Here is a 12485-nt window from a genome sequence, read left to right as displayed (position 1 = left end):
TCAGAGAATTTGGACTTTTTTTTTTCTTACAAAATGACCCCAAACAATTAATTTATTATCAAAACAGTTTAATCAATGAATCATCGCAGCTCTAGATCGGATGCCTACATTCATTGTGAGCTCCACGTCATCGACGTTCATCCGTGTGAAGATTAAAACAGGAAGATTAAAACATGTAATCCAGGCGTTTTTCCATCGAGGGAACGTTAACCAGCACATATGTTTAGTTCATTTTGTTTAATTCATTTTAGAAAAAAATGTATTTCTAACACTGTTTAGGATTGTATCTGAGTTCAGATGTCACGTTTCCCATCAGTAAGTTACAGTTTATTTTATTTTAATTAATTTGTCTAAAAATGTCTCCTACATGTTCTGTGAGACCAGAGACGATAAACAGCGTCAGCTACGTTTATGGTTGGTTGAATTTTCTGTCGCACTGCCATTTGTTTGTGTTTGTGAAAAACAAACAAACTGTGTTCTGGTTCAACAGGCTGAAAGTTGTAGAATTCACACATTGAAATGTCATTTCTCGTCGGTTTATTAGACTTAATTTCAGCAGCGTTCAAACAGCACAGATTTAACGCCTCTCCTGCTGTCAGGGTCACCTCGCGAGGCAGCCGGATTCATGAGATCATAACATCACAAGATCATGCAGGAAGCCATCTTGTCAGGCTTCAAGTTACGCGCTCGTGTCCGAACCAACGGTGGTTCGGACCAATCAGCTTCCTGTGAGGAACTACTGGCAGCTGTGGGCGTGGTTTAGGAGTGACAACAGCGAGAAGTTAGACAGATGGTTCATCCAATCACCTGCCAAGTATTTTTTTAACATGCTCGCCCTTTTCCAAACAGTTTCCAAGGTCCCCAGATGGTTCAAGGCAACAAACCATCCGTCCAGACCGTCCACTATCGGATGGAACGAGATTATATTGTGTCGATTTGTGAAACATGATGTTTTGATGTAAAGTCAAAACTTTAGCTTTTATCAGGAGGACAAATATATTTGCTGACATTTTATGGACTGAACAACTAATCAATTAATCGACAATGAAAATATTCGTTAGTTGTCTTCACAGTTTAAACAGCTTCACTACCTTTTGGAAATTTTGGTTGGTCAACTTTCCAGCAGTGGTGACGTTTCCAACCGGAGAGAGAACGTCTAACTCTGTGTTTTGTGGTCAGAAAGCAACTTTTTGAGTTGAATTCCTCTTTTAAGAGAGACGTTGTATGATTCAGGATGGAAATGAAATGTAAAACGGAAGAGTTGGTGGACGGAGTCTAAACGTCTGGAACCTGGACTTCTAAAGGACGCTTCCCCTCAAAGAACAATTTTATCAGCCTGAAGCATGAAGTCACATCAGCAACACGCTGCAAACAGACATGTTGTCATGGCCACTACACCGCACACGCACACACACACACACACACACACACACACACACACACACACACAAACTCTTTATAGCGATGAGATAATTCTCTGCAGCCAATCAGAGCGAGCCGTGCGGCACATGTCGGGCAGGTTTTAAAGGCTGTAAATTCTTCATGTATGACATCTGCTGCGCTCAGGAGCCAGAGTGTGATGTCACCTGTCACGGTTGCTAGGAGACCCGCATGTTATTGAGATACTCATCATCAGCATGAGAAGAGCTTCTTTGTTCTCCGACATGACTGATTAACCTTCAGAGCTTTTAAAAAACCTCGTTTATAGATGTTTTCCTTCATAAATTAACTTTTAGATGACAGTTTATTAATACTATCCCACCATACATACATATACATCTGTGGTAGTTTACTGCAGTGTCACTGACCGATCTGGATTACAGAAACGCTAAATTGTCCAATAAACAAACAAGAATTTCCTGCCTTTTCAGTAGTTTTAACATTAAGGCTGGTGATTTTCTTTATTTTTTTCTGCTTCTTTTCAGGGACTGTAAACGTGCCGTTATTAGTCTTTGGAGCCGTTTCTAAACAAACCAACGTGATCAAAGTCTTGATAATGAAGGAACACGTCACCCAGTGCAGCGGTGTCGCTCAGCGACGTGTTTTTAATAGTTTTTGGAGCAACAACGGAGGAATAAGATATATCAGGCTTTGGATACACACACAATACTTGTTAGTAGATCAGTTCATTGTTGGTTTGGATCCAAACATGAGATTCGTTGACGAGAATAAAAACGTATCTTTTAAGGGGCAGATCGAAGAGAAAATCTTAACAATAGTAGTAAAATCAGAGCAGAAGTTAAACTTCATCATCGTCTCTCAGGGTCTTTCGGCGCAGACGGAGGCCTCGCAGCTCTCTGGCTCGGTTACTGAGCGACGTGACGGAGAGCTGCCAGTCGTGGCTGGACGAGAAAGTCTTCAGAGGCGTCTTCGGGACGAGCCAGAACCAGAACCAGAACCAGAACCAGGAGCAAGAGCAGGTGCAGGACCGAGACTGTGACTGGGACAGAACCTGCCAGGAAAACTGCTCCCCCTTGTTGGACGAGTCTACCTGGTCCGTTTTCAACAGCACTGAGCTGGACGAGAGCCGCAACTTCACGTACGGTGAGTAACAACTTCAGTCTGCTTAAAGGTTCAGTTCACCCAAATAACTTCACTTCCCTCTAGATACGGACTGACACTTCTTTCATTATTACAGAAGCACATCTCATTCACCAGTGAAAATAATTGGAGGCCTTATGTCATAATTATGACGTATGTGTCTCATCAATAAGATCTTGTAAATCTTTTCTCATAATAACGAGATCAGGATCTCGTTATTATGAGAAATGTTTAAGGTTGGAATCAAACATTATTTGTGAAGCCTGATGACATCACCTGATTTAATTCACTTTTATTTCTGCCTGAACAATCCCAACGGCTTCTACGAGTTGAGATACTAAATCATAATTATGACATACAAAAGTCATAATTATAAGACGGTACATTATAAATATTAGAAAATTAGACATTTCTTTCTGAAAATCTGTTCATAGTAAGACATGTTTGTCATAATCTGGCTAACTGTCAATAAACTGCACTTTAGCAGGTTTGGGCTTCATGACTTGTCGCTATGACAACAGATCATGATTAATTTTAAGACTCATGTCAAATCATCAACAAATGAAGACAATTACACCTGCAGGTGGAACCTCCACTCCCCACAAAAAATAATTAAAATTAAATTAAATATATAAATGAGCAAATATGAATTAGTAATAAAAAGAAAGAAAAACAATTTAATAAATTAACAAATAATAAAAATAGTTAAAAACAAAGAAGAATAAAAAATAATAAAATATAATAAAATAAATAAATGTATTGAATCAAAACATTAAGAGCTTTTTTAAAATTAAATTAAATATTTTTTTATTTAAATAAATAAATGAGCAAATATGAATTAGTAAGAAAAAGAAAGAAAAATTAACAATATAATAATGAACAAATAATAATAATAGTTTAAAACAAAGATGAATAAAAAATAATAACATATAATAAAATAAATAAATATATCGAATCAAAACATTAAAAGAATTTGTTTTGTCTCTTTCAGACCACACTGAGGTCCTGCCCCCCCCTGACAAAGTGGCCCCGCCCCCGAAGCTGCTCATCCAGGAGGAGATTTGCTCTGAGATCTGTCAATCAAAGGAGACGTTCACACAGTCACTGGGCGGCCTGTCAGAAGTCCCGCCTCCCTCGCCCTTCTACACCAACACCTGCTGCTGTCAGAGCTCACCTGAGCACACAGGTACATCACTGCTGTCTGTTAGAGCTCACCTGAGCACACAAGTACATCACTGCTGCTGTTAGAGCTCACCTGAGCACACAAGTACATCACTGCTGCTGTTAGAGCTCACCTGAGCACACAGGTACATCACTGCTGTCTATTAGAGCTCACCTGAGCACACAAGTACATCACTGCTGATGTCAGAGCTCACCTGAGCACACAGGTACATCACTGCTGATGTCAGAGCTCACCTGAGCACACAGGTACATCACTGCTGCTGTCAGAGCTCACCTTAGCACACAGGTACATCACTGCTGTCTGTTAGAGCTCACCTGAGCACACAGGTACATCACTGCTGCTGTTAGAGCTCACCTGAGCACACAAGTACATCACTGCTGCTGTTAGAGCTCACCTGAGCACACAGGTACATCACTGCTGATGTCAGAGCTCACCTGAGCACACAGGTACATCACTGCTGATGTCAGAGCTCACCTGAGCACACAGGTACATCACTGCTGCTGTCAGAGCTCACCTGAGCACACAGGTACATCACTGCTGCTGTTAGAGCTCACCTGAGCACACAGGTACATCACTGCTGCTATTAGAGCTCACCTGAGCACACAGGTACATCACTGCTGCTGTCAGAGCTCACCTGAGCACACAGGTACATCACTGCTGCATTTAGAGCTCACCTGAGCACACAGGTACATCACTGCTGTCTTTAAAGCTCACCTGAGCACACAGGTACATCACTGCTGTCTTTAGAGCTCACCTGAGCACACAGGTACATCACTGCTGTCTTTAGAGCTCACCTGAGCACACAGGTACATCACTGCTGCATTTAGAGCTCATCTGAGCACACAGGTACATCACTGCTGTCTTTAGAGCTCACCTGAGCACACAGGTACATCACTGCTGTCTTTAGAGCTCACCTGAGCACACAGGTACATCACTGCTGCATTTAGAGCTCACCTGAGCACACAGGTACATCACTGCTGCATTTAGAGCTCATCTGAGCACACAGGTACATCACTGCTGTCTGTTAGAGCTCACCTGAGCACACAAGTACATCACTGCTGTCTGTTAGAGCTCACCTGAGCACACAGGTACATCACTGCTGATGTCAGAGCTCACCTGAGCACACAGGTACATCACTGCTGCTGTTAGAGCTCACCTGAGCACACAGGTACATCACTGCTGATGTCAGAGCTCACCTGAGCACACAGGTACATCACTGCTGCTGTTAGAGCTCACCTGAGCACACAGGTACATCACTGCTGCTGGAATAGGGTTTTAAAATAAACAAATTGATCATGAAAAGATATTAAATATTCCTACAACATAGTTAGGCTAATTAATTAATTAGCCTTTGATAACATGTATCAGATTCTAGTTTGTGAGACAAAAACATAAATAGAAGAATTTGAACATTATAAAACTGATCTTTCTGTCTTGAGTTTTTTCTTACTAGTTTTTTGTTTCTAGTCAGGTCGAATATAAATTCTGGTTCAAACACAGAAATCACAGAAGATATCTGAAATGTTTGTTGTGTCACCAAAGTTGTTTCTGTTTCTCTGACATGTTTGTGTTCATGTTTCAGGTTTAACCATGAAGACCCTCCTGCTTTTCATCTTCACCGTCTTCATCTTTACGGCTCTATACTCAGGGTAAAACTCTTTATATCGATTTAAACAGACACTTTACATTAAACTAATATAATCAAAACTGTCAACTGTGAGCCTGCTCGAGGATCTGAGTGACATCTTTTAAATCACTTTTCAAATCTTATCTGTTTTATTATTATTATTATTATTATTATTATTATTATTATTATTATTATTATTATTATTATTATTATGTTGATGATGTAAATACGGTGATTGAACAAAGAGCCTAACCTCTTGTGGAAATTACTTTAATGATTTTATGTTTTCAGAGAGATGTTTTGGGTTTTTCCCATTCACTTCAATACAGTCACAGTTTTCTTTCGGCCTCTAGTGGCCGTCAGAGGAACTGCGGCTGATGACGGCAGCAGATAATATTAGTTAACGTTTGATCTCTTGTACTAAAAACCAACCAGGTGATCAGGAACAAAGTCAGTTTAACACTGAAAAGATACAGAGTCGATAATTCAAATCTAATTCCAGTTATAAATCCTAAAAATTGGATCTTTAATCTGTCTTCAGTTTTTCAACACGGCTGTTTTTTTCTTCACATCTTTACAGATTAATCAGTAAAACTTCACTGTTTTCTCGCTGCAGGTGTCTGTTGTGGAGCACCGCCGTAGCATCGACTGCGTTCATGATGATCACAACATTTATGTGTAAGTATCACGTATTTGCAGGTTACATGAAGTCAATCAAATGTTTTTTTTTTATAATTCTGCTAAATTAAACACTGTTTAACCAACTTCCAATTTGCAATGATGGTCCAAATGATTCTTTTATTGACTTTTCTACCCTAACAAAACAAAATTAAAGGAATGAAATGATGAAATAAATTACAAAATGTAAATAAAATGGTCAAAAACATAACAATTTTAACTATAGGCACTGCTTTTTGAAACCCACATGAGTCGAACCTTATTGTCACACTCATTGGGAAAGTGTGAAGTTTTAAAAAGCGGATCAGTTTCATGTTTCCTGTCGATCTGCTCTCTTTCAGTCCTGACCAAGTCGGGCCCGATGGGCGAGTGGAGGAAGGCGAAGACGGAGGTGAGTCTGAAATCAAATCGTTTCATCTCAGTTTGTCAAACTGAAGCTGAGACATAACAGAACTAACAAGGAATCATTCTGCTTCTTTTTTTTTTCCAGGACATAACATCAAGAAACGAGTAAAAAGAGAAGATTGAAAGAAAAGGTCTGATGGGAACTTAATAGAAATATTTTACATTTCACTAACTGTTTGCATGTAAGTTGCACTTAAAGGACTTTAAGAGTTATACTGAGCTCTGGAAAACATTTTACAGCAGCGCCTGACACTTTGACAAACTTAAAATTACTACTTTTTGAATGTAAACTTGATCTGAATAGTTTTTGTGAGCTGAGAAGCGTCGACCAGACGGGCTGCAGCTCTTAAAATGTTTGAAAATAGATTCAAATTGACATATTATTAATATTTAGCCTTTAAATCCAAAGCAAAAATGCTGGGAAAATTAGCATCATGTCACATCCAGGTTGTCGCTAAGAAGCTGTAGTTGTCCTGATGGGCTTAGTTTCCATGGCAACAAATCCTCAGACAGTTTTCTACTTTGCATCAACACAAAAGTTGATTTTATCCTGATAAATGCTCACGAGACAGGAGGACAAATGAGGAAGGGACGGAAGTATTTCAGTTAGATGGAGAATGAAACTGTGAATAAACAAACTTTCTGACTCATGTTTCCATTAAAAAGCCTCCATGAAACAGGATGTTTGGATTTTCCCGGCGTGTTAAAAGCCGAAGCAGACGGCGTGTTGTTTGTTAAAATGCTGAAGGAGCTCATTAACATGGTGACTGTAGTTTAGCAGCTTTTAAAAGATCGATAATAATCATATCAAACATCTAAATATACTTGATGTATTTTTCAAACGCTGTAAATGAATCTTCTATTGTTACATGTTGAACTTGGCTTTTTTTGAGCTGTCCAAAGTGACCAAACATTTCAGACTTCCAGTGTCTGGAGAACAAATTCAGGTTTGAAAAGCAAAAAAAACCCAAACAAACAAACAAGCAAAAATAATTGAAATAAGAGAGAAAGTTACTTTTTCTGAAAACCAAACGCACAAAAACACCTGAACGTCTTGTTGATCTACCTGAAATTTGTTACTGTACGAGATAAAAGTGCCATTTGTTTTCCTGAGGAAACTGAATGAAGAGTTTTATTAAATTAAGATGTAAAAGCCACAATAAAAAAAAAGAAAAAACTCACATACATGAAACGTCTGATAGCACAAGATGTGAAGCGTCCTGTTAGCAGGAACCTTAAAGCTGCACCGGGTCTTGTGGTTTCTTGGACTTTTCTCTGGTGGAAAAATATCATTTCTGATTTTATGACATTATATTTTCCCAAAATGTGTGTGTGACACAACAGCTACTAGACATCCATTTCATCTTCATCATTATAATTTATGATAATAAAATGTACATGGGTAAAGTATTAAATCTAAAATAGTTTAATTAAAAACTGTGATTAATTAAAACATGAATATCAATAAATAAATATATTTAAAATGTATAAAAAAGAGACATGACACATAATTATAATGAATAGAGTACTGCTAGTAATAATAAATGTTATCAAAATAAATGTAAAATAAAAATGCAAAAAATAATAATAAATAAAAGTAGAAAATGTGGTAAAATAAGGTGCAAAAGGCTTTTTACTTAACATTTCATATTGTTATTAAGTTTTAAGTTGTAAGTTCACACACAGAACCTGGAAACTTTTTTTTAAAAGATCCAGTATCTTAATGTTTCCTGGTGCAGCTTTAACAGTATCGGATAACGAATTAAATGAACCTTTTTGTTTGTTGGATGTTAAATGATCATTTTTTTAGGTACAGAGCATTTTGTAATAAAACTCTTCAGCTGTAAAGTGCCTTCATTTACCTGCCAGCAGCTCAGAAATACAGAAAAACAATACAGGGAAGTGTTCGATTTATCCTAAAATGCTGCTGAAACATAAACAGACCTGCTCCACAGTTACATGCAGATCAGTGTTAATGTGTTATTTAACTAGAGCTGCAACTAGTCATTATTGTCATTATTGATTAATCAATTAACTGTGAAAAACAGTGAAAAATGTCCCTCAATGTCTTCTGCAGTTTTTATTTTGTCCGTCCAACAGTACAAAACCCAAAAAGAACAAGTTTTCTATAATGTGAGACAAATAAAAGCAGCAAATTCTCCACATTTAGGAACCTGAACCGTCACATATTTGGCATTTTTGCTTGAAAAATGTGATTATTCTAAGTGTGATATTTTGATCAACTAATTGATTAATCGTTGCAGCTCTAGGTTTAACCTGCGCAGTGTAACAGATGGGTGGAGTCACTGCATTAACTATACAAAATACATTTTCAAATATATGTGGCTGTGTTCACGCGGTTTTATTTTCTGTAGCTGCTGAAGCAGAAGCTTTATAGTGAGTTTCAGCTCATTGTTTATCTGTCCGGCTGCAACTTTACTGTTTTGGTTCACTCTCAACGCTCTCATAGCGTCGTTTTAGCAACAGGCAGCTGTTTTCAGAGATAAAGCTGTAAAAAGCCACTGTACACTACCTGCTCAGCACCAAACAGCAAACAGACACAGTTAGCTGTAGACTAGCTGCTGAACATAGTGGAGCATTTAGCAGCTAAAGAGCCAGATGTTTCCCTCAGGAGTTGGTAGAGAGTAAAAACAGAGCTAAAAGAGAGTGAATATTGGACGTACATTCACCAGGTGGACAGAAACACGACTCCACATGAATGATAATGTTGCTCCATAACTGCTGGATGTGGAAATAAGCAACTGTTTGCTAACAAGTTCAACATATCAACTTAAAAGCTGATGATGTGTCAGTGTTGGTCACGACTTGTTTCTGATGAAAACTAGTGGACAAAACATCAGTTTTTGTGCTGCACAGAGCTCTGTGCTGTTGTTTGATATATTAAAATGATGCAACTGATATTTTCCTGGAAAGCTGAACCTCTCTCAGCTTCAGAAAGCCGTAAAAGCTGCCGGGCGTTTTAAAATCCTCGTGTGAACTCAGCCTTTGATTGTCAATCCTGTTTCTTTTGATGCAAACTCCACCCAGCTGGCATGGCGAGCAGGGAAAAACTGAAACTTTTACAACTCCTGTGTGAGTCAGGTCTGGTTCTGTGTGACACTTTTTCACACATATTTTTAAACAGGGACTTTTGAGGGAGCAATAATTCCAGTGAACGGAAGAAACTCAACTGTGAAACTTTGAGCGTTGAGTTTGAAAGGCGAGCAGGGGAGGAAACATTTTGGGATCTGAGGGCGCTGTTACAAAATCAGGGAGCGAATCTTTAAAGTCACAACAAAAGGAAAAAAAACCTCTTTTAAGTTTTTTAATTTTTAATACCAACATGTTTCATTTTAACCTCATGCTGGACATATCAAACCAATCCCAAACTGAATACATCAAAAAGATTCCTCCCTGCATTCAGTCCCCTCAGCTCTCAAAATACCAGATAAATATAAACTGTTAGTATTGATCAGTTATCACTCTGTGATTCCTGTAAAAGGAAACTGTTTTCATCAGGAAAAGACGTGTGGCAGGAAGCTGGGACGAACAAACAAGTAAAGAAAAGCATGTACTGTACACTTTATAAGGTTTCTACTTTATAAAGTTTGTAAAGATTCAATCATATTTGGGCCTCAAACTACGCCAAGCCTTTAGAAAACCTGACGAAGGGAGAGATGAGCTGTGCAGCGCAAATCAACTCTTCCTCTGTGAACTTTCAGTGTTTTCATGTGTCTTTGTGTAACAAACTTTTGTCGACATCAGTCAGAGCAGCAGAGAAATCTGATGTTTAGTTCTTCATGATCTTCTTCCAGATCGTGAATTTTCTTCCTGTTCAAACAAAGGAGCTCGATGTGATTATGATGCAGCGTTCATGTCATGTCAGGGAGTAACTGAATAGATTCTGACTTTCTGAAAGCTCTGATATATCCAAAAAAACATCAAAACAAGCATGGACGCCATCAGCCAGTCTGATGCTCAAGGTCATTAATTGATTAAATTGAACTCTGCATTTTTACGCACAACGTGAACATTTACAAGTTAGAAACACAGTAACCTTTTCCTGGTGTGAACGTGGCATCAGATCTGATGTACTGCATTTTTGATATGTGAGACTTTAAAGCATCCAATAATATCTAAGCATTTAGTCTTTTTTGTAAGATAAGCACATAAAAATACAACATCATCGATAAGAATCCTCTAAAGTTGGTTTTAAATTGTGACCATATGTGCTGAATGGGATGAAATAAACATGTCTGTGCTCTCAGTGGCCGACATATATTGATTTATACAGTATATATATTGATATATCTATTGGTGTAGCTCTGACTTGTAACATGAAGGGTTAAAGGTTAAACTTCTCTGTTTCTGTGTAAATCAGGAGTTTCTGAATCACCTGATGTGTTTTTGTTCACTCAAAGTGCCAAATTTGTAGAAATGTGACAATTCAGGAAATGTTACATCACCAATACTTCATCAATGAGCAAAAATCAATCTATAGTACTAATATTTTTAATACTGCTTTGCATGACTTTGTATTACTTTTCATTTAGAGCTGCAATAATCAGTATTTTTTATATTACCAATGGATCAAATGACTATCTAATGTGAAAGTGGGGGTCTCTTAGTGCTAATCCCACTGAGAATCAACAACTCTGCAACTTTTAGCCTCTTTTAGCTCCTAGATTTGGTTTTATCAGTCTGATATTTTTGTCAGTAGAGCAAATCAGAGCTGTAAGGTGAAAAAGTTGAGTATTTTACTCATGATGATGAGAATAAACAACTAAAATGTTTGTTCCGCTGCCCCCAAGTGTCCAAATAATCCATTAATCCAGCTTTAAATGCTTGAAGTTAAACATGGATCAAGTTTGTCATGTTTTCTTTTGTTGTTGTTGTTTTTTTTTTTTACAATAGACTTTTATGATGTGTTGTAAAATCTTGAATTTACTGGGAAATTCTCATGAGGCAGAGACGATTGATTTTCTTGGAGGAATCCTGCCTTCAGATAAGCTCTGGATCTGTTTGTGATGCAGCTACTGTACATTGTGTTTATGATGTTGTACATAGTTGATTATGTTTATTGACTGCACTTGTTCCCAAAGGTGGAAATGTGATACTCTGCTTGTGTCGGCACTTATATCTGTTCATTTTTATTTTTATTTTTTTTTATTCCACTGTACTGTATTCATGTTATTAAAGTTAATCAGCTGTTCTGAAAACTGTAAAATTTAAACCTTAAACGAGATGCAAACTAGATTTGGATTTGAAACGGACACATGAAGAAGATTGTGAGCATAAATTAACAAATTATGTTTGTATTTGCTTCCAAAATGACACTTTAGAGGTTGAAGTCGTCCTTTTCTTACAGTGTTGACCGCTGTGTTTCAATCAGTAAATTGACTAAATGGATAAACAGTAGTTGAGTTCATGGTGCTGTGTTTTAAGATTCAATTTTTACAGTGTTTTGTATATCGTCAAATATTTTTCATTTAAGTGAAAGTGTTTGTTTGATCTAAAAAAAAAAGTGAATGTTTATCATCCATTAAACTCTGCTGTAAAGACAAACTCTGGACTTCTGTTTAGTCTTTATTTCAATGTTTTCTGTCCACATTTAATGAAAATCAGTTTTCAGGTGCAGCTGACTGACGCCTGAAGTTGATGAACAGTTTGGAAGAAACTAATTTCAGCTGATGACAAATTAACAGGTGAATACTCTGAAAGACTGATTAATTATCAGGATATTCACATAAACAAACAATGATTCGTATTTTTACTAACCTCAAAGTTTTGTCTTGGTATCGATACAGAAGCTCAGATGTCAAAACATTTAGTTCATCCAAATTACAAAAAAAACTTTTCCTCACTTAACACTAGTGCAGAAGTCTTAAGGGTAAATTACATTTTGGCCCGTGTCTAATATCTTTTTTTTAAATGTCACCGCTCAAGTTCACACAGTTTTGATGCTTTAAAGCTGACCAACCTCTCTCTCGCCACCTTTCTACCCGTCATACTGACCAGCTTGTTTAATAATGTTGTTTACACAGTCTTTAT

At 37.5% G+C, this 12485-nt stretch overlaps 1 protein-coding gene across 1 annotated transcript in view; it reads left to right on the top strand.

Moving 5' to 3' along the window:
• tmem71 (transmembrane protein 71) overlaps positions 1-11999 on the top strand; it is a 31250-nt gene extending 19251 nt beyond the window's left edge. Inside the window, exons 6-11 of the mRNA XM_067606835.1 lie at positions 2264-2544; positions 3533-3727; positions 5307-5373; positions 5968-6029; positions 6371-6420; positions 6520-11999. Coding sequence (XP_067462936.1) covers positions 2264-2544; positions 3533-3727; positions 5307-5373; positions 5968-6029; positions 6371-6420; positions 6520-6543 — 679 coding nt within the window. The 3' untranslated portion in view covers positions 6544-11999. The remainder of the gene's footprint in view (positions 1-2263; positions 2545-3532; positions 3728-5306; positions 5374-5967; positions 6030-6370; positions 6421-6519) is intronic.
• Positions 12000-12485: the final 486 nt, after the last annotated feature.

This window comes from Thunnus thynnus, chromosome 12 (genome assembly GCF_963924715.1).
Source record: "Thunnus thynnus chromosome 12, fThuThy2.1, whole genome shotgun sequence".
Taxonomy (NCBI): Eukaryota; Metazoa; Chordata; class Actinopteri; order Scombriformes; family Scombridae; genus Thunnus; species Thunnus thynnus.
Note: the sequence above shows the minus strand (reverse complement) of the source record. Positions and strands in the feature narration are given on the sequence as shown.